Below are 27728 nucleotides of genomic sequence, written 5' to 3' on the forward strand. Positions count from 1 at the left end.
AAGCCACTTTATTCTCTTTAGAAAGACATTTAAGTTATGGTTTAAACATAAAAACATATTACATAATGTTACAAAAATGTTTTGCATTGTTAAAAGGAGGCATTTAAAACCAAATAATGGCCTGGTTTGCATGACACAACAGCGCACCGTGGGTTAATTTACCAACAGAGGAGGTTGTGTCATTTTTTGCGTGGTGCCCACAGGTGCCCGGCTTGGTGTAGGTTGTTATGTTGTGTGAACCCAGGCAGCAAGGGTTGTTTGAGGGTTAGATAACCCTCTAGTAACCCTCAAACAACCCCACAGACACCATGCAAAAATGGCACCTGGCACAAGGCAGCAGCCCCCACAGGTAAATGAACTTGCAGTGGGTTGTCATGTCGTATGAACCGACAGGTCAATAGGTAAAGCCATCCATACCACAGGCTAAAGTTTGTAGCAGGTTGGAACAAATTCCTAAGTATCAGATCACCTATGAACTTTGTTCATGGTGTGCGTATGTAGATACTTACTCACAGTTACAGCCAAGTTATATGGTTGGGAGGAGAAATTGAGAAGGAAGCATATTTATAACCAAACTGGCATGTTTTGGATTGAAGGAGAGGCTGGAATGGAAGAAACATCCATTTAAACCAGGACAGAAGCATAATGAGGCAGTCTGGGCTAAATATTAAAAGCCAAGTGGATAAAAGGAACATGTATTCATGGAGCCGAAACATTATGGAAAAGGCCCCAATTGCAGAAACGGTTGAGCATTCAGGCCTACATAATTTTGACAGCCATTATATATTTGGGATGAAGAGTTGTATCACAGATATTCCTTTTTTTCCTGACTAGACACGCCATTTCTACAGGGATTGGGGGGGGGGATATTTTTATCCTTACCTGAATGCAACAGCGTTTTCTGTAGGGTAGCATGTTAACCACCCTGGACATACCAGCAACAACCCATGGGTTCTCAAGGAGGCTTGTTCGCGAAAAATAAACCACGCTGCATAACAAGCCACCCTGCGGAAAATGCGCTGCATTAAGACAACATGATAACCCACCTGCGGAAAACACACTGTGTTCAGACAACACAATATCCCATGGTAGGATAGCATGTTGTATGAACCCTGTCACTCTTACATTAACAGTGGATGACACAGGGTAAAATCAGTTTCCCCCACTTCTCTGCCTTGGATAATACAAACGTGGAAACAAAACCCAAACATGGAAACTGGACAGACTTCTTAGCTGGGAGCCACTGCATAGGGATATAGATGAAGGAACATTGATTCCATTAAAGGGATGTAAAGAATATTTTTTAAGAAGTCAATCTGCACACTGATGAAGACCCAAGATAATACTCCCTTGCTTTGGCCCCTTGGCAACTGTGCCTTTTTCTCAATGTCTCAGGGCTTCTCCACACAGAGCTTTTATCTTGCTATTGGGACTGATTACTCACAGAAGTTTGCAGGCCCTTTAGATGACATCATCAACCTCCAGGGCATCTCCCCTGCTAAATGACCTTCATTCCATTTTTTTAAAAGATCATAGATAATGATCTATCAAATTACAGTGCTTGAGTTCCGCTAGAGTTCCCTCATGAAAAGAGGAAAACCCACAATAAGAGAAGCTAGACTACAGTGCCATCCAGTGGCTATATAATGAAGCACATGGAAGACTCAGATAAGGGGGGAAAGTGTGGGGGGGAAGCATGTGTAAAGACAGTCTGTCATGATCCTGCATTTAAAATGGAAGCAGAAAGCCCTGTTTTAAATGTGGGATTTTAGGCTGGTGTAGAGATGCTCTTAAACTCAGGACATGAATCCAGTACACATGTACTACACAAAGTCCCACATCCACACAATCTATCTGGAGTAGGCCCCAGTTCTTGTTTTTCAATCAGGTATGCAGCTCTACAAGTTCATCTGGATTCTTGAATATATGGTATTGTGTTCTTGTAGCCCCCCTTCATGGATCACTGCCTTGTTGTGGCGAAGGGGCTTGTGTAACTCAGTGAAGCCATAAGCTATGCCGTGCAGGGCCACCCAAGACAGATAGGTCATGGCGGAGAGTTCTGACAAAATGTGGTCCACTGGAGAAGGAAATGGAAACCCACTCCTGTATTCTTGCCAAGAAAACCTCATGGAACGTATCACAAGGCTAAAAGATATGACACCGGAAGATGAGCCCCTCAGGTCGGAAGGTGTCCAATATACTACTGGGGAAGAGCAGAGGGTATTTCCAAGTAGCGCCAGAAAGAGTGAAGGGGCTGGGCCAAAGCCGAAAGGACACTCAGCTGTGGATGTGTCTGGCGGTGAAAAGAAAATCCGATGCTGTAAAGAACAATATTGTTTAGGAACCTGGAATGTCAGATCAATGAATCAAGGTAAGCTGGGGGTGGTCAAACATGAGATGGCAAGATTGAATATTGACATCTTGGGAATCGGCGAACTAAAATGGACAAGCATGGGCGAATTTAATTCAGGTGACCATTATATCTACTACTGTGGGCAAGAATCCCTTAGAAGAAATGGAGTAGCACTCATAGTCAATAAAAGAGTGGGAAAAGCAGTACTGGGGTACAATCTCAAAAACGATAGAATGATCTCAGTACGAATCCAAGGCAAACCATTTAACATCACAGTAATTCAAGTCTATGCCCCAACCACTGAGGCCGAAGAAGCTGAGGTTGATCGGTTCTATGAAGACCTACAACACCTTCTTGAAGTAACACCAAAAAAAGATGTCCTTTTCATTATAGGGGATTGGAATGCTAAAGTAGGAAGTCAAGAAATAACTGGGATAACAGGCAAGCATGGCCTTGGTGTACAAAATGAAGCAGGACAAAGGCTAATAGAGTTTTGCCAAGAGAACACGCTGATCATAGCAAACACGCTTTTCCAACAGCACAAGAGGCGACTCTACACATAGACATCACCAGATGGTCAATATCGAAAACAGATTGATTATGTACTTTGCAGCCAAAGATGGAGAAGCTCTATACAGTCAGTGAAAACAAGACCTGGAACTGATTGTGCTTCTTATTGCAAAATTTCAGCTTAAATTGAAGTACATAGGGAAAACCACTAAACCATTCAGGTATGACCTAAATCATATCCCTTATGAATATACAGTGGAGGTGAGGAATAGATTTAAGGGATTAGACCTGATAGACAGAGTGCCTGAGGAACTATGGATGGAGGTCCGTAACATTCAGGAGGCAGCAACTAAATCCATCCCAAAGAAAAAGAAATGCAAGAAAGCAAAGTGGCTGTCTGAGGCGGCTTTACAAGTAGCTGAGGAAAGAAGGGAAGTGAAAAGCAAGGGAGAAAGGGGAATATATATCTAACTGAATGCAGAGTTCCAGAGAATAGCAAGGAGAGACAAGAAGGCCTTCTTAAATGAACAATGCAAAGAAATCGAGGAAAACAATAGAATGGGAAAGACTAGAGATCTTTTCAAGAAAATCGGAGATCTCAAGGGAACGTTTTGTGCAAAGACGGGAATGATAAAGGACAAAGAAGGCAGGGACCTAACAGAAGCAGATGAGATTAAGAGGAGGTGGAAAGAATACACAGGAGAACTATACAGGAAAGACCTTAATGTCCCTGATAGCCATGATAGCACGGTCACTGAACTGGAGCCGGACATCCTCGAGAGTGAAGTCAAGTGGGCCTTAGGAAGCATTAGTAACAACAAAGCTGGCGGAGATGACAGTATTCCAGCGGAGCTATTTAAAATCCTAAAAGATGATGCTGTTAAAGTGCTGCACTCAATATGCCAACGAAATTGGAACACTCTACAGTGGCCACAAGACTGGAAAAGGTCAGTTTACATTCCAATTCCAAAGAAGGGCAATGCCAAGGAGTGTTCAAACTACCATACAATTGCGCTCATTTCACATGCTAGCAAGGTGATGCTCAAAATCCTACAAGCTAGGCTTCAGCAGTATGTGAACCGAAAACTACCGGAAGTACAAGGTCGGGTTCAAACAGCCAGAGGAACTAGAGGTCAAATCACCAACATTCGCTGGATCATGGAGAAAGCAAGAGAATTCCAGAAAAAAAATCTATTTCTGCTTCATTGACTATGCTAAAGCCTTTGATTGTGTGGATCACAACAAACTCTGGCAAATTTTTAAAGAGATGGGAGTACCAGACCACCTCACCTGTCTCCTGAGAAACCTGTACGAGGGTCAAGAAGCAACAGTAAGAACAGGACATGGAACAATCGATTGGTTCAAAATTGGGGAAGGAGTACGACAAGGCTGTATATTGTCGCCCTGCTTATTTAATTTATATGCAGAGCACATAATGAGAAACGCCGGGTTGGATTAATCACAGGACGGAATTAAGATTGCCGGGAGAATTATCAACAACCTCAGATACGCAGACGATACCACCCTAATGGCAGAAAGCGAAGAGGATCTAAAGAGCCTCTTGTTGAGGGTAAAAGTGGAGAATGCAAAAGCTGGTTTGAAACTCAACATTAACAAAACTAAGATCATGGCATATGGCCCCATCACTTCCTGGCATATAGAAGGGGAAGAAATGAAAGCAGTAACAGATTTTATTTTCTTGGGCTCCAAGATCACCGCAGACGGTGACTGTAGCCATGAAATTAAAAGACGCTTGCTCCTTGGGAGGAAAGCTATAGCAAACCTAGACAGCATAGTAAGAAGCAGAGACATCACCTTGCTGACAGAGGTTTGTATAATCAAAGCTATGGTTTTCCCAGTAGCAACGTAAGGCTGTGAGAGCTGGACTATAAGGAAGGCTGAGCGCCGAACAATTGATGCTTTCTTAGTTGCCATGTTACTTAGTTACTAAGATGCCATGATCTTAGTTTAAAAAAACTAAGATCATGGCATCTGGCCCCATCACTTCCTGGCATATAGAAGGGGGAAAAATGAAAGCAGTAACATTTTATTTTCTTGGGCTCCAAGATCACCACAGACGGTGACTGTAGCCATGAAATTAAAAGACGCTTGCTCCTTGGGAGGAAAGCTATGGCAAACCTAGACAGCCTAGTAAGAAGCGGAGACATCACCTTGCCGACAGAGGTTTGTATAATCAAAGCTATGGTTTTCCCAGTAGTAACGTATGGCTGTGAGAGCTGGACTATAAGGAAGGCTGAGCGCCGAAGAATTGATCCTTTCAAACTGTGGTGCTGGAGAAAACTCTTACGAGTCCCCTGGACTGCAAGGAGGTCAAATCAGTCCATCCTAAAGGAAATCAACCCTGAGTGCTCATTGGAAGGACAGATACTGAAGCAGAAGCTCCAATATTTTGGCCACCTAATGCGAAGAGAAAACTCACTGGAAAAGATCCTGATGCTGGGAAAGATTGAAGGCAAAAGGAGAAGGGGACAGCAGAGGATGAGATGGCTGGATAGCATCACCGATGCAATGAATATGAACTTGAGCACACTACGGGAGAAAGCAGAGAACAGGAGGGCCTGGTGTGCTATGGTCCATGGGGTCACGAAGAGTCAGACACGACTTAACAACTGAACAACAACAATTCTTGTAGCCATTTAAAAAAAAGTATTGATCCATCCATTTCCAATGTTCAGGCGTCAATGTAGGTCCATATGCAACCAAAATAGCACCACCCACACATAGGAGGGAGAAATCAGCAATCCTGGGGAAACCCCAAGGCAGGCAGAAGTACCCCCAAAAAATCCCTTTAGGAAAAAAACGTGAGGGGAAACCCCAAGCACAACCTGGTAGAGACCAAGTGCGCTCAGTGGCCGCAGAGAAAATGGGAAACTGGGTAGGAGGGGAATGGAACGAAGTATTGTGGTGGGGGTCTTGCCGACTGGAACAGCAAACAGGGGCACTGCACACTGCAAAGTTTTGTTGTGGGTCCCACATGCCATTATTAGTGTTCCTATGCTAGTGCTGTCCACCAAAATCACCACAATCACAATTATTCCATTTAGGACACCAATGCATAAAACACCCCAGAAATATTGCCATAGTGCTTTCTTTTCCAGATAGTGGAACTTTAACACAAGATAGTATGGAATGGAGAGACAGGTCAGCTCCAGTGGACAGAGAACACCATGAAGACTTCGGCGAGCTAATGTGTATCAAGACATTCCTTTGATCCAGTCTCTACTTTGACCATGTTATTTCTCCAGCCAGACTCCAGTTAGTGTCTTCTGCTTGGATTTTCACAGAGGTCCTGTAGATCTGAGAGATGCAAAAATTATTAGGAGCTTTGAACCAGATAGTTGTGAAGATTCAGGCAACCTTACATCTTCAACGGTTCAGAAATCCTCAGAAGTTAGCTTCTGGTGAACAGCCATTCTTTTCCACCATTTAGGGGCAAGAAATGGCTGTCTACAAGAATTTAGCTCACAGACCTGTTCTTAGGAAGTTGCCTTATACAGAGTCGGACCACTGACTGGTCCATCTAGCTCAGCAGATCTCCAGGTTTCAGGCAGTAGTCATAGAATTGTGAAGGTAGGCCTGACTAGGCCTTGTAAGTGGTTTGGTTCAGGCAACACTCAAGGTGCCTGATGGGATTGAAAGAATGTGTATGTGTCTAACCATGAGAAGGCAATTGTAAATTTCTCATTATAAGCAGGAAATTCCTATCTATCAGGTTAGCTCATGTCTGAAGATAAGAATGCAGCTGTGCTGATAAGACTGTTACTGAGCTAAATTAGCTCTTGAGCATGTATAGTGTATTTTCCTTCTTTCTTATACAAACTAACAGTTTGTATAAATGCATCCCGTTCCTTGTATTTGGGGACATTCAGTTTTGATTCACTCTCCCACAGCTGTGATATGCTTTAATAAATTCCTGACTATTGAACAGAACCAGCATTGGATCTGTTTTCCCTTAACAGAATCATAGAGTTGGAACTGGCCATTTAAGCCATCAAGTCCAACACCATGGTCAGTGCAGGAATCCAGTTTAAAGCATCCCTGACTGATGGCTGTCCAGATTTTGCTTGAATACCTCCTGCAACAGAGAACCCACCACCACCCTAGGCAGTTGGTTCCACTGTCTGACCGCTGTTAGCACGCCTTTCTCAGCCGTGCCTGGAGATGCCATAGATTTAACCTAAAGAGTTTGAATTTTTTTGTTGCAAGTTTTATGCCTCATAGAAACCCCAAGAAGATATAAGAAATTATATGAGAGAAATCAATATTCCCAGAATTACTGAAGCCCGGAGGGGCAGTTTAGAGGCTCCAAACACACACCAGGAAGTTGAGCGGGCTATAAAACAGATTTTAAAATGTAATCCCCTGGTCCAGATGGAATAATAGGAGAATTTTATCAGATCTTTAAAGATGTAATGATACCTAGGCTTTTAAGAGTATTCAATGAGGTAACAGCACCGATTAGAATACCTAATTTGTGGAAAGAAGTGTGTCCACTTTTACTTTTGTAATACATTGGATTTTTGTCTTTGCTACATTGCGATGACCTAGATTATAAATAATAAAATTGAACAGAAGTGTATATGATAATGATTAATAAAACAGGGGGAAACCCAGAAAAGCCTGCATCTTATAAACCTATTTTTTTCTTCAACACCAATTATAAGATCTTCATGGCTATATTAGCAGATAAATAATCAAAGAATATCAAACAGAGCTTATCTCAGGAAGACAGCTATCTGGGAATGTTAGAAAAATAACATATGGTCTTGATTTTGAAAAAAAAAATCAAAATGGAAGGTTCCTTGTATCTTTTGTGGATATAAAGAAACCTTTTGATTTAATTGAGTGGAAATTCATGATAAAAGCTTTGGGGTAATAAATAATACTAGATTCCTGCATTTCATATCACAAGGAGTCATTATATCATACGACCAATTAGTACTCAGATACCCTAATGTCCACTTACCATTTTACCAATTCTGCAGATTCAAAACTATATTCAAACCATAGTAAGAAGTGTTGGGTCTTCTACACTTCCAGAACAGAGTGTACCAAAATGAGTGCGGAATGGCCTCAAGTCCTTCACTTACAACAGGGACAGGGGTGCAGAACTTCTTGCAGTTGGAGGGCCAAATTCCATTTTGGAGAATCTTTCGGGGGCCAGTCTGGTGTAGGGCTGAAGACAAAAGGGCAAAAGCCCCCAAATGCCAGCATATTTTAGCATAACGCTCTTACGGTCAATAACTAAGCCTCAGGAGAGGCATTTCCACCTTTAGAATGGGAAAAAACTGCACAAAAGCTAGAGGCAGTATCCAATATTACTCATCGGTAGAGTAAACCCATTGAAATTAATGGAACTTCTTAGCTGTGACTAACCTAAGTCTCATTCATTTCAATGGGTCTATTCTACATAGGACTAACATTGGCTACTACCCTAGGAACCCACCAAACTATCAGTGGTTGGGGGAAAGGGAGTGGAGCTAGTACAAGGGGGCATGGCTATCTGGGCAACCTGGGGGCCCCCGACTGGGAGCCCAGGTGGGCCGGAATTAGCCCACGGGGCCCGAGATTTTACGCCCCTGACTTACAACAAACAGTACAGTTCATTTAGGCAGGCAGGAACTTTGAGGGGCCAGGACTTCTCCATGGTGGTTTCTCAATTGTGGGAAACCCTCCCAAGAAATATTTGCTGAGCACCTGCCCTTCTACCCTTTAGGACAGTCCTCATCCCAGCACAAGCCCTTTACTACATGGTATTATGATATGCCGCACCCAATTGTTGCAGCTAATCTTAGACTAAGCTTGCATTGGCCATTCTTGGGTTGATGACTGTTAGGTGTTTTGTTTTGTTTTAAATATACCGATCTTTATTTTATCTTGAATTGTAATCCACCTTGAAGAACTTGTGGTGGAAAGGCAGCGTACAAATGGCTCAATTTTTTTTTAAAAAAAATCAATAAAATAAAAACCTATAAGCTCAGCATGGAATTATTTAAGTTACGCAGATGTTCTCCACCACAAAGAATATTCCCATGCTGTTTGCTGTTGGATTCTCCAGCACCACTTCGCCTCGGATGCTCAGGGCCAAAACAGATACAGCGATACAGGAGATCTGTGATGGGATCTCCTGACTTTTTTCTTTCTTTTGGCTGTCACTTTTAGGGCAGCCAGCCACAGGGCATTCCAATTTTAATCAGCAGTCTAGCTCAGGGAGGCAGCATTGAATCCTTTCCCCGTGCCATCTTCCCCTAGTTTATACTGCTTCCCCTGAAAATAGCTATACACCCCACAACAACAACAACAAAAATACATGCATGATGCAGATGCCATTTTTCCAGTGTAGGACCAGTTGTGGCTTTGGGTCTGGGCATGTGCATACATAGTTTGGATCAGTAAAATGGTATTGCCGGGAGGGCAAGGGGGAGATTTAAACACCTGCTTCCCCCAATCAAAGTCTGACACCCCCCACCCATGGTTACTTTAAAGTTTTAAATACTGTCAGGCAATTTGATAACAGGTCATCCTCATCACATCTGTTTTGGACCTCCAAAATACATTCTGACACAGTTGGTTAGAGGCTCAAGCCTTTAGAGTGGGTGTAGCCCAGCAGTAAAGCACATGCTCTGCATGCAGAATGTTCCAGGTTCGATCCCTGACATCTCAATGTAACGGCTAGAAAAGAATCGTGCCTGAAAATCTGGACAGCTGCTGCTAATCAGTGTCAACAATACTGGGCTAGATGGGCCAAGGGTCTGACTCAGTATAAGGCAGCTTCCTCTGTTCATATCTGAAGAGAAAGGGCTTGTAAAAACGTAGCACCAATGATCTCCCACGCTGGAGGCGTCCAAGACGAGGCTGGACAGCCACCTGTCAGCGATGCTCTGACTTGGATTCCTGCACTGAGCAGGGGGTGGGACTCGATGGCCTTGTAGGCCCCTCCCAACCCTGCTATTCTCTGATTCTATGATCCAAGCCTGAAAGAGGACAACTCTGAAAGGATGACGAAATACTCCCCCCCGCAACCTTCTTTCTAAAAGCAGAATTTTCCCAATACGTGAAGTTACAAATGCTTTATAAGAGACCTTCCTGCCCCCATGTATACAGCAGTTCAAAAGCAGGAGGGGAAAAGAGAAAAGGGGAAGGAGTTATGTATAGAACTGCTTTTTCTTAAAAAAAACAAAGTTGGGGATGATGGGAGTTGTAGTCCAACAGATGTGGCAGGCGCCAGGTTAGAGAAGGCTGGTCTATGGTGTTGGGGCCAAGGCCTCAAGAAACGTTAATCCAGCCATGAAAATAGCTTCATAAAGTAGCTTTCCCCAACCTGCTGCCTTCCCATTGTGTTGGACTGCACCTCCCAGCACCCCCTGGCTGGGGGATGCTGAGTGGTATAGTCCAACACATCTGGAGCAGGGTTGGCTCAAGATTTTTTGCCGCCAGAGGCAAAGGCACGTCCGCCCAAGTCGGCACGTCCGCCCAATTCCACATACAAAAGCTGACTGGACTGGAAGTTGAATCTAACTTCGGCACTGGTGATGGGATAACATCCTCCAGCCCCCTGAGGCAGCAAGAGGCCCCAGGACAGGTTGTGTGCCATACACTTCTCTGTCCTCCAACAAGCAGAAATCATGCAAGGAGCCTCCCCACACCAGCAGCTGCTGTCTGAGGCAATCACCTCATGCTGCCTAATGGTAGGGCCGGCCCAGATCCAGAGGGCAAGAGCACAGAGAAGTCTGCCATAAAGGCTGCTAAACATCTCTCTTGCTGATTACTTACAGCGCATCACTGTCTCTTTGATCTGTTTGAAGCTGGTCTCCTGGAGCACAACGCTGATGTAATAGATGCATCGGAGCTCCCTGGGGTAGTCCCTGCGGTCCATGTCCTTCAGCACAGGGATGGTGCGCCCGTTCGCCATGGGCGCCTCAGTCAAGGCGTGGTGCATCTGGTAACGGCACCAGGGATCCGTGAGGAAGTTGGGGGTGATTAGCAGCACCCAGCAGTGGCTGTTCTGGACAGCGTCACACAGCTCCGTCACAATGGCGCCCCCTACGAGAGCATCCCGTGGCTGCAGGAAGCAACGGAAGCGTTCGGGCTGGCCCTCCAGGTAGGAGACCAGCTCCTCCACAAATTCAAGGTCGCCCTCATTGTGGCAGATGCACACGTCGTACGGTTTGCTCCAGCGGGCACTCTCATTGGAACTGCTCACGCTTACCTGGGGGGCTGAAGGACTGTCTGTTGAGCCGCTCGTTGGACAGCAGGAGTTTCTCACTGGAGGGGGCGAGGGCGACGAACATTCAGAAACATGGTACGTGTGTCTACTGGGGGAGTGCGTACTTTTCCTGGGCTTCTGTAGTAATGCCTTGAACCAGCCTGCAAATTTAGCAATACAGAATCAAGTGAAGTCAACTGGCGGGATTAAACCGGAGCTGCGGAACCTCAGGGCCAGTGGTTAAACTCCAGCCCTCCATTCTATAAAGTTGAAACACCTCTCCTGAGGCTTCATTACTGGCAATAAAAGCTTGGAAGAGCAATCATATGGTCCCTGGGAAAGCATCCCAGGGACCACAGAATAAGTCGGAGTCCTGCTCCTGAAGTCACATTCACTCCTACCTCCCCTTCCGTCTCCCCCACTGCAGCGGAAGCTGGTGGCTCCGATGTCAGTGATGCGGTGAATCGGCTCTGGGTTTCAGGGAGGACTCTAAAGGAGCAATCCAAGGTGCTTCCGCACCCACGATAGCTCCTGCAGCGTTCCGGCTGGTTCTGACTGAAACCCCGAGCGGATTCACCGCCCCACTGACATCGGAGCCACCAGCTTTCACTGCCTGTTGGCAGCCGCCACGGAAAGAATGGCTGCTTCCCGAGTGGTTGCTTCCCGAGATCACTGCTGTGACCTCGGACAACTTCGAGGAGGGAATGAATGAATGAATGAACCTTCTTGGTGTTATTGTTCAAAGCCATAATTAAAAAAAACACACAGGATAAAATACAATAGAAATATAAAATCCAGTTAAAAACAGTACACAAACCATGATTATAATGACATGTTTTCATCTCATGTCCCCTCCAAAGCAACAGTCACAAAGTCCTTTCCCCTTGTATTGGGCCCAGGAGCATAGCCAACATTTGTAGTGTTAGAGGGGCCTAGAGATCCATAATGCTTGCTTAAGTTCATTATTGGTGCAATTCGCATGCTAGTAAGCCTCTGAGCATGTGCAGATGAGTCAAAAGGCCAGTAACAGCCTTCTCGGTGCATTCCTTGCTAAAGAGTCTTTATCTCTGATGTGCCTGGGAAACAAAGTCTCTACAGGTGGCTGTGCCTGAGAACCAAACACTTCTAGCCTATGCTGAGAATGAACGCTAGGGGCGCATGCTACTGAAACGCTGCTTATTGCTAACCTGTAGAGTATAAGACCCACTGAACCCAGTGGCTCGGGGTTCAGAGAAGCTGTCTGATCCAACCACTGGGTACGCCTGTGTGCTGTAAGTTACTCAATAAAGTCTCCTTGTAAGCAAACCTTTGAGTTTGGTTTATCACTATCTTGGCACCTCTAACCTAAGAGTTCAACGCCCACGGCCGGGGCAACACACCCCTAGATTTTTAAGAGGGTACAGTATGATGCCTGGCTCTTAATTTTCTGGCAGCCAGGGCAAATTTTGCCATCTGGGTAGTAACATATACATCGGTGCCTGCAAGCAATATACAAATCTGATCCAAGGGTGGTCTACTTGACAGAAAACAAAGGATATGGTGGAGCAATTTATATCTTGGAAACTCATACAAATGGCAGCGAAGTAAGTAGTGTTCAATATCCTCAACTTTGCCAGACTCACAGATGCAGAGTCGTAAATGAGGTGGGGTATTGTCAAACCTCCCCTCCAGATAAGCAGAGGGCATGCATGCACTGGAATCATAAAGCTGTGAATGATTTTCTTAAAGGAGCCACAGTAAGCGTTGTAAAGTATTGCTCCAGACCAAATGTCTTTTTATATAATGGATACCAAATTGAGTACGACATTTGGGTGATGGTATATAAGTCCCACCGCTGAAAATATAGCTGGATTCTTTCTCTGAACAACTGTTTAACTCTTTTGGAAGAGTACGCAGGAAAGACTTCTGTGCTAATCCCGTAAGTATGTAGGATGTGTCTTATAGGGAGAAAAGGTTCCAGCTGACAGGGAAGGGAGGAGAAACAAGAGGATAGAATCCACTGGATCCTATGGCCTCTCAAGCCCTGTCCTCAGCAAACTCATTCCTCTAGATAGAGCGCGAGGGCCATCTTAGATGGAAAAATATGCAAAGGAGGACAGGGAGACAAATATCACCTCTGCCGCTCCTCCCATTCTGTCGGCAGGACATATGATATCTAGCAGGTGGCAATCCAATAGGATTGTACCCCTAAGCTAAAATATGTTGGGATTTTTGGCTCCAGCCTTTTTTTCTTTCAGCCCACTACTGGAATGTGGCCCCTGATTGCTTCTCCGAAATGGAATTCAGCCTTCAGGCTGAAAGAGGTTCAACATCCCTGGATTAAACCAAGGTCCATCTAGTCCAGTATCCCATTTCAACAGTGGCCAGCCATATGCCTCCTGCAGTGCTGACGTAAAGCATGAAGGCTGGTGGGCATCCCCTCTTTGTCCCTAGAGATGTGAAGTCCAGGGGCGGGAGGAGGGACCCAGGAAAAAAAAAATAGAAGAAAAAACAAAGGGAAAAAACTTTCTTCCCCATCCCTCCCCCCCCCCCAATTTTGGAAAATATGGAGAAAAAACAGGTTTTTCCCCAAAATGTCCTGGCTTCCCCTCCACCCCCATCTTTTCCCCAAGGCTTCACAACCCTATTTGTTACCAGCTTCTGGAATTCAAAAGTATTTCATTTATTTCATTACATTTGTTACATTTCTATACTGCCCAATAGTCACAGCTCTCTGGGTTGTTCAAAATCCTAAAATACAGCTTGAGAAAACAAAAGATAAAACTTTTAATGTACAGAAATTTAAAGCTGTTTGAGATGGTTAAAAACACTTAACAATAAAGCTACCCAAACCTGATAAAACAAGTATGCCCCCTCATATGCCGTTAAATACTTGGGAGTAGAGGAAAGTCTTAACTTGGCACCAAAAAGATGACAACTATACCTCTTCCATACTGTGTTTTAAATTCCTCCGTGGCGTTGCCACAGCTGAGAGGCCTGGGGTTCTAACCTAATCTTCAAGTTCTACTCTGGTATTTCACATTGAGAATGAAAAACGGAAACCTCTTTAGCAAATCACTTCTTTTTCCTGCAACAAAGCCTGGAAGAAGAGCTCTAGCCAGGAATGCACAGGGTTTTGTTTTGTTTTTTTCTCATGGAGAAGCTTGAGTCTTAATGCTATAGCAGTTTTTACATAGTTGGTCTGGCCATAATAAGACTTGCACTGTCTCCCTCCTGGCTACCCCCCACCTCTTGCATTATCAAAATCTTCTGTTGTTCTTAAGAAATAAAAAAAAAGACAAGAGGGAGAATTTCTGCCAGGAGGTTGAATTCAGTTTTGGAGAAGCACTCAGGGGCTGCATTCCAGTGATGGGCAAGGCTGAAGGCAAAAGGGGTGAGGCAAAATACCAGCATATTTTAGCTTAAAGCCTTTACAGCCAGTAACTAAGCCTTAGTAGAAGCATTTCAATTTTGTAAAATGGGGGGGGAAACCCATAGAGAAACCAGGAAACTACCAAATGACCAGGGGGAGTGGGAGACAGTAGCCATCTCGGAAAGCCTGGCGGGTTGGTTTGGCCCATGAGGTTCAACACCCCCACCCTAGACAGTTTGCTCCATTTTGTCTGCCAGTTTCTTTTTGCAGAACTTTTAACATGGCTGATTTCACAGACCTGCAGCCTTGCTACTTTAAGGTGTCTGCTCCCACCTGCCAGTAATGGTGACAAACTGGATCAAACTTATTGGCTGTACGTGGATGCAATTTGGGGCAAGTTCACCAGTTAAGAAGCAAAATTAAAATCCAAGCCTGAAATTATAGGAAAAGGAAGCACGTACATTTGGGAAATGTGCAAAGGTTAGTACCAGTACAGCGGAAGACAATGTCGAGATAAAATGTGGGGAAAGTACAAGTCTGCACACACACACACAAAATGGGATTTGCTTACTCACCTGACATATCAGGAGCAAGTCTCAAGTGGGAATCATCCACATAGAGCTTCCTTCGCTGATTGCAAGGCAGAGAAGAGGCTTGATAAAGTTGTTCTTTTTCTCCTTTACACTGGAATCTAACTTGGGCCAACTGTTGCTGTATTATTTAACCTATCTGCAACCCCAACAGGAAGAAAACAAAATGAGATTGTCACATTCACTGGCTTACAGGAGCCAAAAATGTTCAGTCAACAGTGAAAGTGAACACAGACTGAGGAAAGTGGAATCATTTTAAGCCAAATAAAAAGCAAAGATACCCATGCTGGTCCATGAGGGAAAAAAAATCCCCAAACCCACAGTTAGGCAATACCTCTGTTAGGATCAACCAAAATGGCACAAGAGAGTATGCAAGCCGTTGAGCTCTCCAGAGCACTTCATCAGGCTGACCACGATTTCTACAGAACTAAAAAAATTGCACACAATTTTATGACATTTGTATTGCCCAACTGTGGATTTTGGAACATTCTAAGAATTTCTGTTGTGAGAATAGAACATTATGACCCAGTTTGCACATCATGCTGGCAAATTGTGGGTTAATCTGTGATTCACAGGGACAAGTGCAGTCTGCAAACCACTTCCACTTTCTGTAAACGACCTCTGATCTGTAATTGTGAATGTGATGTGCAGATCTGGACCGATGGGTGTTTAAGGGCTAAAGAACCCAGTGGTTAACCCATAATTTGTTGCTGGATTAACCACTGGGTTGTTTAGCTCCTAAACTCACTCATCACGCTCACAGAAAACAGAAGTAGTGTGTGTCCCGGCAAATCCTCAGTCATTAAACCACGATTTGCTGGCATGACATGCAAACTGGCCCTATGACTCTGCCCACTTGCACTCAAAAACAAATAAACAAGCTACTCCAATATCTATGGCTGAAACCAATTCCTACACAAGTCCAAGGTGTCTGCAATAGGGACGGGCAGCATACGACTTGAGGGTTATCTGTTGCTCTCAGGCAATATTAGCAAAAGCCTACGGAGTGTGCAAATTCATCATACCTGGTTTTGTGCTTTGAATTTCCAATTGCAAGAGGAGAGTTTGAGAGCACTAGTACAAGAAAGACTAACTGTTTGGAACATCAAAAAGCAAAGTAAAAGCCCTGTATCTCTCCGTATTAATACAACAACTTGACATTTAAATATATACAGCTCACAACATTCTATCAATTCACAACCAATGCATTCAGGAAATATTAGTCATCCTACAAAGGACACCTTGTACCAGCTGTTCAAAGGCATGAGTTGATATAATCAGATGGCACAACACCAACCTCCATTTTACATGAGTCTACAAACTCAGTACATTCAGGGACAAGAAACTCCAGCCTGCCTCTCCAGATTTCCCTGTTCTGGTTACCTGGTGCCCTCCAGACATCTTGGCCTTGCTAGCTGGGGCTGATGGCAATTGAGGTCCAAAACATCTGGAGGACACTAGGTTGGGGAAGGCTGGGTTAGAGGAAGCATTGGGATGGCCCAGTAAAATGGACAGTATTGGGGTGATCATGTTCAAGCCCTTGCCATTATCTACCATTTCCATTCAAATCTGGCACACCAAGGGTAGAATTGAGACAGGACTCATCAACTCTGATGGAATGTAAGGTCTCTTAGGCACATAGGGCCTGAGTTGTACAGCATTCAAAAAGAGCACTGTGAACTCAAAGATATATCACTGCAGATGGTGGAGTACCAGTAGCTGCTAGAGTACTAGCTGACTGTCTTCCCTTATATATGCCCAGTCGACTCCTGGGATCTTCTGAGGAGGCCTTGCTGGTCATCCAATGGAATGTCGCCAGGTAGCAGTAAATAAGCAGGCATTCTAGGTGGTGGCATTCACCCCTTGGGATACTCCCCCACATGTGGTTTGAGAGGCAGAAACAGTGGCAAGTTTTAAACACCCATTGAAAAGACATCTGTTCACACAGGCAGTCCCTGACCTGTGAGGGATTCTGTTACCACCCTGTTTTAATGTTATGGTGTAGTACCATTTTTAATGTTTTTAACTATTTATTATGTTTATACTGTTATATTGTATTTTAACGTGAACCGTGTAGGGGTTTTCATCTATTAGGCAGTATAAAAGTATTATAAATAAATAAACAAATGAACAAGCAAACAAATTGGTTCTGGAGCACAATCAGCAGGTTACACAAAGGCTATTGGGGTTTATATCACCTAACATCTCCAAACATCTTCCAAGGACAGTCCCATACAGCGTGTGTTACAGTAGTCTATCCTTGGGGTTACAAATGCATGAATGACAGTCGCTTCATCGGGCAAGCAGGGAGGGTCACAGTCTTCCTGCCAGGTGGTAAATGAGAAGGGGCTATAGCTCAGTTGCACAGGGCACATATTTTGCATGCAGGAGGCCCCGATTCAGTCCTTGGCGTCTCCAGTTAAAAGGATCAGGTAGCAGGGCTGAGAAAGAACTGAGGAAAGTCTTTTCAGTTTTTTAAAATGGTGACTCCCTGCAACAAGAGCTGGTGTGCATCCAGAGCTCAGGAGCTGGCCACAGAGGGCAGTGATGATGGCAGCGGCAGTAACAGAGGAGGCAGCGGCGACGGAGGAGGCAGCGGCCCAGGTAAGGAGCTGAATCAGGCCCGCCTCTGAAGCCTCAAAGCGGCTTCAGAGTCGGATCAGGGTGTCCTTGCACAACGCTAGTAAAAATAGTCAGATCTGGTATAATTCGGATTCCTATGACATTCCTGACTATAGCCTTGGGGAAACTGCACCCTGGCAGAGTTCCTGCATCTAACTTTCTGTCGAATAAGCTGTATGAGATGCAGAAACCCAGGAGGTGGAGGTTCCCCTCCACTCATCTTAAGGATAAATGGGGAATGCATCAGCTCCTGAATTTACGCACGGCCATTATAATAGGAAGCTGCTTTATACCAGGCGAGATCATTCCTCCATCTAGCTCAGTATTTCTACAATGACTGGTACAGACTCTCCAAATTTTTGGGCAGGAGCTTTGCCAGCCTTACCTGGAGATTCTGGAGATAGAACCTGGAACCTTCTGCATGCAAAGCATATGTTCCGTCTTGGAACTACAACCTGCCCCTCTCAGTGGTTCTCTTCCACCACGTTTGCCCAACTCCAAGGTCAGCCCCTTCCAAAGAGGTTCAAATAATTTAACCCCCCCCCCCCAAAAAAATTAGATGGATGAAAAAGGATAAATTTTAGCCTCCCCAACCCATCTTGTTATTTGCCAGCTGGGAACAGAAGCAGTAGCAGGCTTTGCCCAGCTGCAGAAACAACATTATATTTGAAAAAAGAACATGATTAAGAGCCATGCTGGATCAGACCAAGGGTCCATCTAGTCCAGCATTCTGTTCACACAGTGGCCAACCAGCTGCCCACAGAAAACCCACAAGCAGGACATGAGTGCAACAGCACCCTCCTGCCCATGTTCCCCAGCAACTGGTGTACACAGCCATACTGCCTCCGATAGTGGAGGTAGCATGGAGCCACCAGGACTAGTAGCCAATGATAGCCTTCTCCTCCAGGAATGTGTCCAAACCCCTTTTAAAGCCATCCAAATTGGTGGCCATCACAACACCCTGTGGCAGCAAATTCCATACTTTTAACTATGTGCAAAAGTACCTCCTTTTTACCTGTCCTGAATCTCTCACCAATCAGCTTCATGGGATGACCCCGGGTTCTACTGTTATGAGAGAGGGAGAAAAATGTCTCTCTACGTCTCACCACGCATAATTTTGTGCACCTCTATCATGTCTCCCTTTACTTGCCTTTTCTCTAAGCTCAACGGTCCCAGATGTTGTAATCTTTCCTCATAGAGAAGTTGCTCCAGCCCCTTGGTCACTGAAGGGCGCAATCCTATGCAAGTTTAGACAGAAAAAAGTCCTACAACTCCCAGCATGGCCGGCAGGGGAATGCTGGGAGTTGTAGAACTTTTTTGTGTCTAAACTTCATAGAATCATAGAATAGTAGGGTTGGAAGGGGCCTAAAAGGCCATTGACCCCTTGCTCAATGAAGGAATCCAAGTCAGAGCATTCCTGACAGATGGCTGTCCAGCCTTGTCTTGAACGCCTCCAGTGTGGGACAGCCCGCCACCTCCCTAGGGAATTGGTTCCCCTGTCGTACTCCTCTAACAGTCAGGAAGTCTTTCCTGATGTTCAGCCATAATCTGGCTTCCTGTAACTTGAGCCCATTATTCCGTGTCCTGCACTCTGGGATGATCAAGAAGAGATCCTGGCCTTCCTCTCTGTGACAACCTTTCAAGTACTTGAAGAGCACTATCCTATCTCCCCTCAGTCTTCTCTTCTCAAGGCTAAACATGCCCAGTTCTTTCAGTCTCTCTTCATAGGGCTTTGTTTCCAGTCCCCTGATCATCTTTGTTGCCCTCCTCTGAACCCTCTCCAGTTTGTCTGCATCCTTATTAAAGCGTGGTGCCCAGAAGTAGACACAGTACTCCAGATGAGGCCTAACCAGTACTGAGTAGAGGGGAACTAGTACTTCCCGGGATTTAGGACATAACCAGCACTTTGAATTGTGCCCAGAAACAGACTGGGAGCCAGTGAAGCTGTTTTAACAGGCGAGTTGTATGCTCCCTGTAACTAGCCCCAGTCAGCAGTCTGGCCGCAGTTCTTTGAACCAGCTGAAGTTTCCGAACACTCTTCTGAGGCAGCCCCACGTAGAGCGCGTTACAGTAACCTTTAGTTGCCTTTTTCTGCACTTTTTCTAACTCTGCAATGTACACTGAACTCTACACAGTATTCCAAGTGTAGTTGCACCACAGCTTTCTATAAGGGAAGTATGATCTTGGCGCTTTTATTTTCAATTCCTTTCCTCATTATGCCTAACATGGAATTTGCCTCATTCACAGCAGCAGCACACTGGGTTGACATTTTCACTGAGCTGTACACTACAACCCCAAGATCTATTTCTTGGTCCGTCACTGCTAGCTCAGACCCCATCATAGTGCACGTCCTCATGTTTACTGCAGCAAGTGCTTTTGATTAAAAAAAAAAAAGGCTGCAATCTGAAATACACTTACTTGGGAGTAAGCCTCAGAATTCAGTGACAGTTACTTTTAAGTCAACATACAGAGGATGGTACTTCTATGTTTTTGTCTTAGGATACTTATTGTTTAGTTCCTTTTAAAGAGACTATTTGAAAACCAATATCCAGCATGGAATTACACTTTAAGACTGCATTCTCAGGCACACTTACTAGGAAGAAAGACTGACTGAACTCAGCGGGTTATACTTCCAAGTAAACACAATTAGGATCCCACTGCACAATAAAACACCCATCTCAACTTTGGTCAGAAGACACTAGAAAGAACATATTTGTAATAAAAAAAAAGAACTCCCCCCAAAAATATCTGCTTTGGACCAAAGACTAAAATCCATTTAAAACCATAGGGGTAGTATCCAATGTTAACTTCAGTCTCATTCATTTCAGTGGGTCTACTCTAAGTAGGACCAACATGGGCTACTACCCTATAAGTTTTACCAAATGGCCGGAGAGTTGCTTTTACATCTAGAATTATCTCAGCCCTGGACAGCTGCTTAACTTCCTTTTTAACTCGGGCCTTTTATCCCCCCCCCTTTTTTTTTTCTTTTGCGGAAGGAAGCAATGAATTTCGACGGTACGGCCTGCAAATGTGGCAAACTGAATTTAAAAAGAATATTTTTAAAAAGGACAAACTCCTTGGGGAAGGAAGCTGAAGCGAATTCAAAGGAAAACATCACAAGGGCTACCGGTCTAGGCACGGAGAGATGGCAAAGAATCCGGAGCAGCGAACTTTAGCGAGCCAAAACAGCCCTTCTTCCGGGGTTTGTAACTACTGGGAAGCAGCGGCAGAAGTCGAGACCCTTTCGGGCGTCCTCGGTTGCCGCGTGTGCCGCTTCTGAGTGGCGGCGTAAGTGAAACTAAATCAGAACAAGATGCGGAGATAAAATTATTAGGCCCCAACAAGTAGGTTTGGTATTTTGCCACTGCAAAATTGCTGTAGGACCGCAGCCGGATTAACCAACCTGTATTCTGTCGCGATGGCCGAAAGCTGATTCGCATTTCTTCTGTAGCAACTACGCGGTTGCGGTTTAGAGAGGCAAAAAAGGCGTGATCGTTCCTGCCTGCGAAGGAACTCGGCCGTCTCTACTTCCCTCTTTGCCTGCGTGGTATGAACGCAGCACGTTTTCTGTGCCTCCCCTGGAAGAAACCCTCCTCCCTCCGCTTTTCTTGGTTCATTCCTTCGAAGAGTATTCATTCACACTTTGGGGAAGTAAGTGCACCCGGATTCTCCTCCTACACACGTTTACTCCGAAGAGTCCGTCCCATTCTGGTCGATTGGACTGGCCCCCAAGTGAAGTGCGCACAGGATTGCAGCTGTTAATCCGCAATAATCAGCGCCCTGCGGCTGCAATCCGCTGCGCGTTTACGAGAGGGAACTCCATTCAAATCAGCGGGGATTCCTTCGGAGTAAACATTGATACGATTGCGCTGTATATGGCCTTGCAACAGGTATGCGTTAAACGGAGGAAATTCCATTCCAAGTTGCAATTAGAAGGTAATTAAATAATAATTTCTAAGAATAATAGTTTACTGCATTTAAGCGATCGGTTATTGCAGACTATCTCTCTCCTCCTCTTCTTTTAGCGTTGCTTTCGAACGAGACACCTGGGCTTGACTTGGGAGTAAAGCACCCCTCCACCGAGTTAGAGTTACTTCCTAGTAAATCTGTGTATAGGATTAGGCTGCGTGACAGCAATCCATATAGGACGCTTCTCTGGAAGTAAGACCCCATTGAAGTTAGCGGCGGATTGTGCCATCTCTAAAGCCCATCGCGCGTCGCGTGTGAATGATGTTCATGTGGGCTATGTAACTCTTGTCTCGGCTACTGGGCTGGGTTCCGTTTCTTTCAGCCCATGTCCGCGTAATCGAGGGAGAGAAAGGCACAAAAAAGCGGCAGGAAATCACGCCCAGAGAGACAGCCGGCAGTTGTGTTAACTCGCCCGCAATCGGGTTAGGCATCATCGCGTTACACAAGCGAAGAGAGAGTTTTTGGAGCGCCTCGTAGCTCCAAAAACTTCACTGCACAGAGGCGGATCCGACATGGTGGAGTAGCCCTTTCTCTGTCTAGAAGGATCAAGGAGAAAAGCAGAAACTAACCGTGCAATCTGTAGGTGTCTACTGAGAAGTAAATCTTATTGGATTTTGTAGGACTTACTCCCAGGTAACTGAGTATAGGATTGCAGTTGGGTAGGGTAGCTAGATGCAAAAGAAGAAGGGGTTCCCTGCACCTTTGACAGCTGTATAGAGCAGGAGTGACGAGGGCTAGATCTACAGGATTGAAGTTCACTCATAATTGTTGGGGCACAATACACATTCTGCATACTGCTTTTCTAGCGTTATTTCCCGCTTTTTATGATCCAAAATACTGCAACAGAAGTCATTGTGCATTCTATGAGGTATAAATGCGCAAGAGGGATATAGCGTCATCACGATGGGATTGTATCAGTATGACATGAGGTGTAGATCTGGCCCAGATCTCAGGCATGTGGGATCTGTTTAATTTTTACTATATTGCACAGAGGCCCACCAACCAGAGCCAGGAGCTTTGGGGGGGGGGGTGAGGAGGGGTAAGTCAATTATCTACAGTACCCATAAACCATACACTGGAATACATACAAATCATGAGTCACCAAAGGTCAGGGGCTTTAACACAACATTCTAAAATTGGCCAGCAGAACAAAGACCTGGTCACAGAAAGAAGCAATTACTGCTCTTTCACAGACTGTGAACACTGAGGCGGAGAGAAAAGCAATCAGCACAAGGTCAGCCACAGCACAGACTTGTTTCCCTTGCTATTTATTTTGCTCTTGTTAAAGTGTTGCGAGTCAGAACCCATTGGAGATCTACCACAAATCACCCAGAGATTTTCCAGTAAATCCTAATCTAACTTCTGTGTGCCTCTGGTATAGAAAGAGAATTTCAGCAGGTGTAGGTTGCATGACAAGGTTGCATGTTCCTGGTTGGCAGCTGGTGGGCCACCGTGTGAACAGAATGCTGGACTAGATGGACCCTTGGTCTGATCCAGCAGGGCTCTTATGTTCTTATGACTGTTATTTTTGCTGCAACAGAGTAACACAACTACCCCTCTGGAAAAGATTAAAACAGTGAATTGCAAATTATTTTTTAAAATAAAACATAAAACTAGCAAATAAAACAATTAAATCAGGTGGTAAGGACATGAAATGTCAAGTACCAAAAAGTCAATTAAAAGAGCCTTTTATTAAAAGCTATTAGGCACAAAATAAATGCCTGATATCTAAAAAGTAGCTTTAAAAAGCAGCAGGTGCCAAAGTTTAAGGGGCCATCACAGAAAAGGCCCTCCCACTGGTAGTCAGTTGCCTAACCTCAGAAGCTGGGGGACCTGGCAAAGGGCCTGTGCATATCTCAGACTGGGCAAACTCATGTGGGACAAGTTGGTTCTTTAGAAATTCTCTCTTTTTACAGTCAGGGGTATGTAACTTTAAGAAGTGTGACACATCCCCCAATTCCTTGACTCCCAGTATCACAGTGCTCAGCCCCTATATCAAGTTTGGGTGCCTGTCTGCACAGACATTCTGGTAGAAGCTGACTGAAATCTACTAGGGGGTAAGAAGGGAAGCTTTTCCATTCTACAGCTGGCACATAAACACAGAATATTGTCTGTGTTTTTATCAAGACCACAGCACCAATCTGTGCCAATGAAGTGTAACTTTGGAAATCTGTGGGCTACAAATGTCTGCCCCAGGCCAAGGCTAGCAATCCTTTCTGTGACATCAGAACATGCAAGTCAGAGTTACTGTGATCAGTCTACATTGCCTACTGTGACGTTGATCAGCCATCCAGCAGTTAGAAGTAGATTGTTAAAAAGTACATGGGATATTTATGGACTGTGACGGAGATAGGCTTTTAGGTAGTTTTTAAAAGCTGCTTCTTTTAAGTATTTAAATGAGAGCTGTGCTACATGATCAGCAGAATAATGTAATATAGGTCCTGCTGGATTGTACCACTAGATGGACCCTTGGTCTGATCCAGCAGGGCTCTTATGTTCTTATGACTGTTATTTTTGCTGCAACTGACTTCACTGCATGATTCTGGTATTTGTGTAGCTCAAGTATACTGTAGTAAATGTGCCTTCCAAGACTCTACTCTCTGAAGTAATTCCAACAATAGTAATTCTTTTACTGCACTCTCAGAGGAGACACTCAAACCTACCAGTCTCTTTGCACGGGCAGCTTCTGTGGAGGGAATTTTCTATACAGCAGGAGCTGGGATTCCCAACTCCGACAAGATGGAGGGCAATCCAGTTTGTGTGCAAGTGGACTGGGATGATAACAAGGCATACCTCAAAGCGTGGCATGAGGTATGTTGTCTTTTGGCAAAGTTCATGAGCTTGAGAGCTCCCCAAACATTTGTGGGTTAGGTGATTTCCTTCCTTTCCAGCAGAACCAAACATGTCATCCACTGTTTTGCAGTGAATTATTCATAGAACTGTAGGTAGGAAGAATTAGTGGCTTTGTTTCCTATAACGTAAGACCCTGCTAGATCAGACAAAAGGCCTCTTTAGTGCAGCATTCTGTTCCTGGAGTGGCCAATTAGATGCCTATCGGAAATCCACAAGCAGAACATGCGTGCAGTTGTGTTCTTTTGAACATGTTCCATAGCAACTGGTGCTTATTTCTTATTTTAAAATATTTCTATAGCACCTGTCATGCACAACATATCCAGGCAGTTTACAATACTAAAACTGCAATAAAAATATAATCTATAAGTAGAACAATCAAGTACAGAATAAAATAAGTGGCTATGAATTAAAAATCATAAGGACAGGTGTTGGAATTCTGCAACTCTTCTGTTGCACTCCTATGGAATTATTAACATAATAAAGCTAACTAGCCTTGTTTACATAAAAATGCGTATTTTCTTATGTTTGTGGGATAAAGTGTTTATATGAGCAGAGTTGGTACATGTTCTTAGAATGCACTGAGAATCAGTGGTGCAGCTAGGTTATTTTAGAACCTGGACTTAATAGTTGGGGGGGAGGGGGCTTTAGACGGCCGTCTGTATTACTGTAAGGCACTTACCTTAAATTTCTCTCCCCACACTATTCCATGCTATACTACTATTCCATGCTTCTACATGCCTTTTGTGTTAGAATGTTTGCCAACCCTGGAAAAAAAAATACCCCAAGCCGGTTCATCTTGCATTTTAAACTCACTTAAATCATAACACCATCATGACTACAGGAATAAAACGGAGTTTGCTTCTGCTGCTCTCTGCACCTGCCACTTTCTAGGTGGTCATTTTGGGGACCCTGGGCTTAGGGCCCTGAACTTTGGCTTCAAGGTCCACCCCAAGCTGCACTACTGCTAAGAATAAACAAACCATTTAATGTATCAGTGAACAAATGTTTAGGCTGATTGAGACTTTCTTTTTTTAGGTTTCAAAGAATTTTCCTTCATATAATCTACAATGCTTAATTTCACTTGAACAAGTGAGAAATTGTAAATTTTAAAACATCACCCCTGCACTTTGTCTCCCCTTCTTGCTAGCAGGGCCAGATACGTTACCCCATTATAGATGCCATTATGACACAGCTATACACAGAGGGCTGGATTCATCATTTAGCACAACATGTGATTGCTTGTTTCCTGACACTAAGACACCTCTGGATATCTTGGGAGGAAGGGCAAAAGGTGAAGGCAGGGTCAGGTGGGGGGGGCTTTGTGAAAGTCCTCTATAGCTAGGGGAAAGCAGACTTAATTGGCATGTCAATATAGAGCAGTGCCATTGAACCTCTTTCAGCCCGAGAGCCAAATGCCATTTCAGAGAAGCTCTCAGGCTGCATTCCAGTGGTGGGTGGGGCATAAGGGGTGGGCTCCAAAATACCCCACCCCCCAGCATATTTACCATAAAGTTTATTGCCAGAAAGTAAGCTTTAGGAAAGGCATTTTAGCCTTTTACAATGGGGGAAAAACTGCACAAAAGTTGAGAAACCACTAAATGATCAGCGGGGCAGAGAGGAGAAAGGGCATAGCAATCTGGGAACCCTGGAGAATCAGGTTTGGATCCCAGGCAGTCTGGATTCCCCCCCCCCCCCCGGGCCTGAGGTTCTATACCCCTGCTGTAGAGTAAGTGGTAGTGGCTTCTTAAGCACCATAGCATAGATTCCACTGCAAAATTGGGATGAATTATGAGTAGTCCCCATCACCCTACTCCAAGCAGTATTTAGCACAGCAAGTTACTGTCTTTTCAAGTTCCTCAATTGCCTTACAGGCTTCATCATGTCTGCATAGCAGCATACGCAATAGAAGTTTGGGGTTTAACTGATCTCTGCTTTTCCACCCTTGCCTTCTTCCTGTGTACCAGTAAGCCTTTTTGCTCACTTTCCTTCCTCGTCCTGGAACGAGACTGGAGTGTGAGACTATAATTCTGTCTAGGAAGAGGCCAGATGCTCAGGGTGGGTTATCTCATTACATCTGCAGCACAGCCAAAGCCTGAAGTTACAAGGAGCTGTAGAGTAGCCTTCCCCAACCTGGGCCCCTCTCTAGCTGTTGAAGGCTACAACTCCCATCAGCTCAAGCTAGCATCAATAGCCAGGGTTATGGGAGCTGTAGTTTAAAATATCTGGAGGGATCCAGGTTTGGGGCAACTGCTGTGGAGTCTGAAGCAAGTGAAATATGTCTATTGAACTGGGCCTCTCCATAAGTTTTCCAAACTGTTCCATTTCAGATCTTTGAAGAATTGCTGCTCGATGCAGATTGGTCCTTAAGTACTGGTAACTGGCAGTGGCTTTCTGCAAATGCCTTTTTCCACCAGTTCTTTCATGTCTTCCCACCAGTTGCCTTTGGCAAGAAGACTGACAAAAACAGAGAGTGTATAAAGTAAGTAAAATAATAGGTTGAGCATCGTTGGCCCTAGAGGAGGCATTTAAGTCATCTGTGGCTATGGATATAAAATGTCCTAAATATGATGGCTAAGCAAGGTGATTAGAGGAACACTAAATGAGAGTGTTGATGGGAAGGAAATCTCTTTAGCTTTGTCTTTATGTAAGGGGCAACAGGCATATGAACAGAAACAATCAGGACCAGGGGTGGGGGGATCAGACCTATTATCCCATGCAGGTGCACTTGACAGTAGGGCAGTATTAGTCTGATCCTATGCAGACTCAGGTTCCCCTAAGTGCATCAATTTAATATCTCAATCCTATGCAGATGTCAAGGCAACATTTCATCATATTCTTGACTTCCTATTTCATCTTTACAACCCGCACAGAAAGTACCTCCCCTTCCTCCAAACGTTTCCAAGTACCTACATGTATGAGCCTTGGAAAGCACCATGCATAAATGCACAGGCTGCATCACTGGCAAAGACTATCCCAAGCCCATTGCTGTGCAAGAAGTCCGCAAGAGGAATCTCGAATGAATGAAGGCAGCATATGCACAACAGTAACCAAACATAGCTGCCCAAGCACAGGATAAAACCAGTAAGGAAGTGGCATCTTTCGAAACAGAACACTCTTATGACTTGGGATGCTTTTCAGCTTGTCCCCAAAATGAAAATTTGCTGGACCCAGGATGAGGAATGACAATGCAGAATAGCTCAGCCTTGCTGTAGAGCACTATCAAAGTAGTGATCACATAAACCATCTTTTCAT

General features: G+C 44.6%; 1 protein-coding gene and 1 pseudogene across 1 annotated transcript; one reads left to right on the forward strand and one right to left on the reverse strand.

Annotated features, from left to right (window-relative positions):
- On the reverse strand, nucleotides 1–21428 carry TIRAP (TIR domain containing adaptor protein). Its single transcript, XM_084803758.1, has 4 exons — nucleotides 21058–21428; nucleotides 15018–15171; nucleotides 10658–11251; nucleotides 1–6181 (listed from the first exon to the last, which is right to left on the reverse strand). The coding sequence occupies exons 2-4, from the start codon at nucleotides 15022–15024 to the stop codon at nucleotides 6141–6143; spliced, it is 642 nt and encodes a 213-aa protein (XP_084659884.1). The 5' UTR covers nucleotides 15025–15171; nucleotides 21058–21428; the 3' UTR covers nucleotides 1–6140.
- Nucleotides 17583–27652, forward strand: LOC146340522 (cryptochrome-1-like; annotated as a pseudogene).
- The last annotated feature ends 76 nt before the right edge of the window (nucleotides 27653–27728 follow it).

This window comes from Heloderma suspectum, chromosome 6, assembly GCF_057233095.1.
Source record: "Heloderma suspectum isolate Gila_16-S chromosome 6, 16-S_ref, whole genome shotgun sequence".
Classification (NCBI taxonomy): domain Eukaryota; kingdom Metazoa; phylum Chordata; class Lepidosauria; order Squamata; family Helodermatidae; genus Heloderma; species Heloderma suspectum.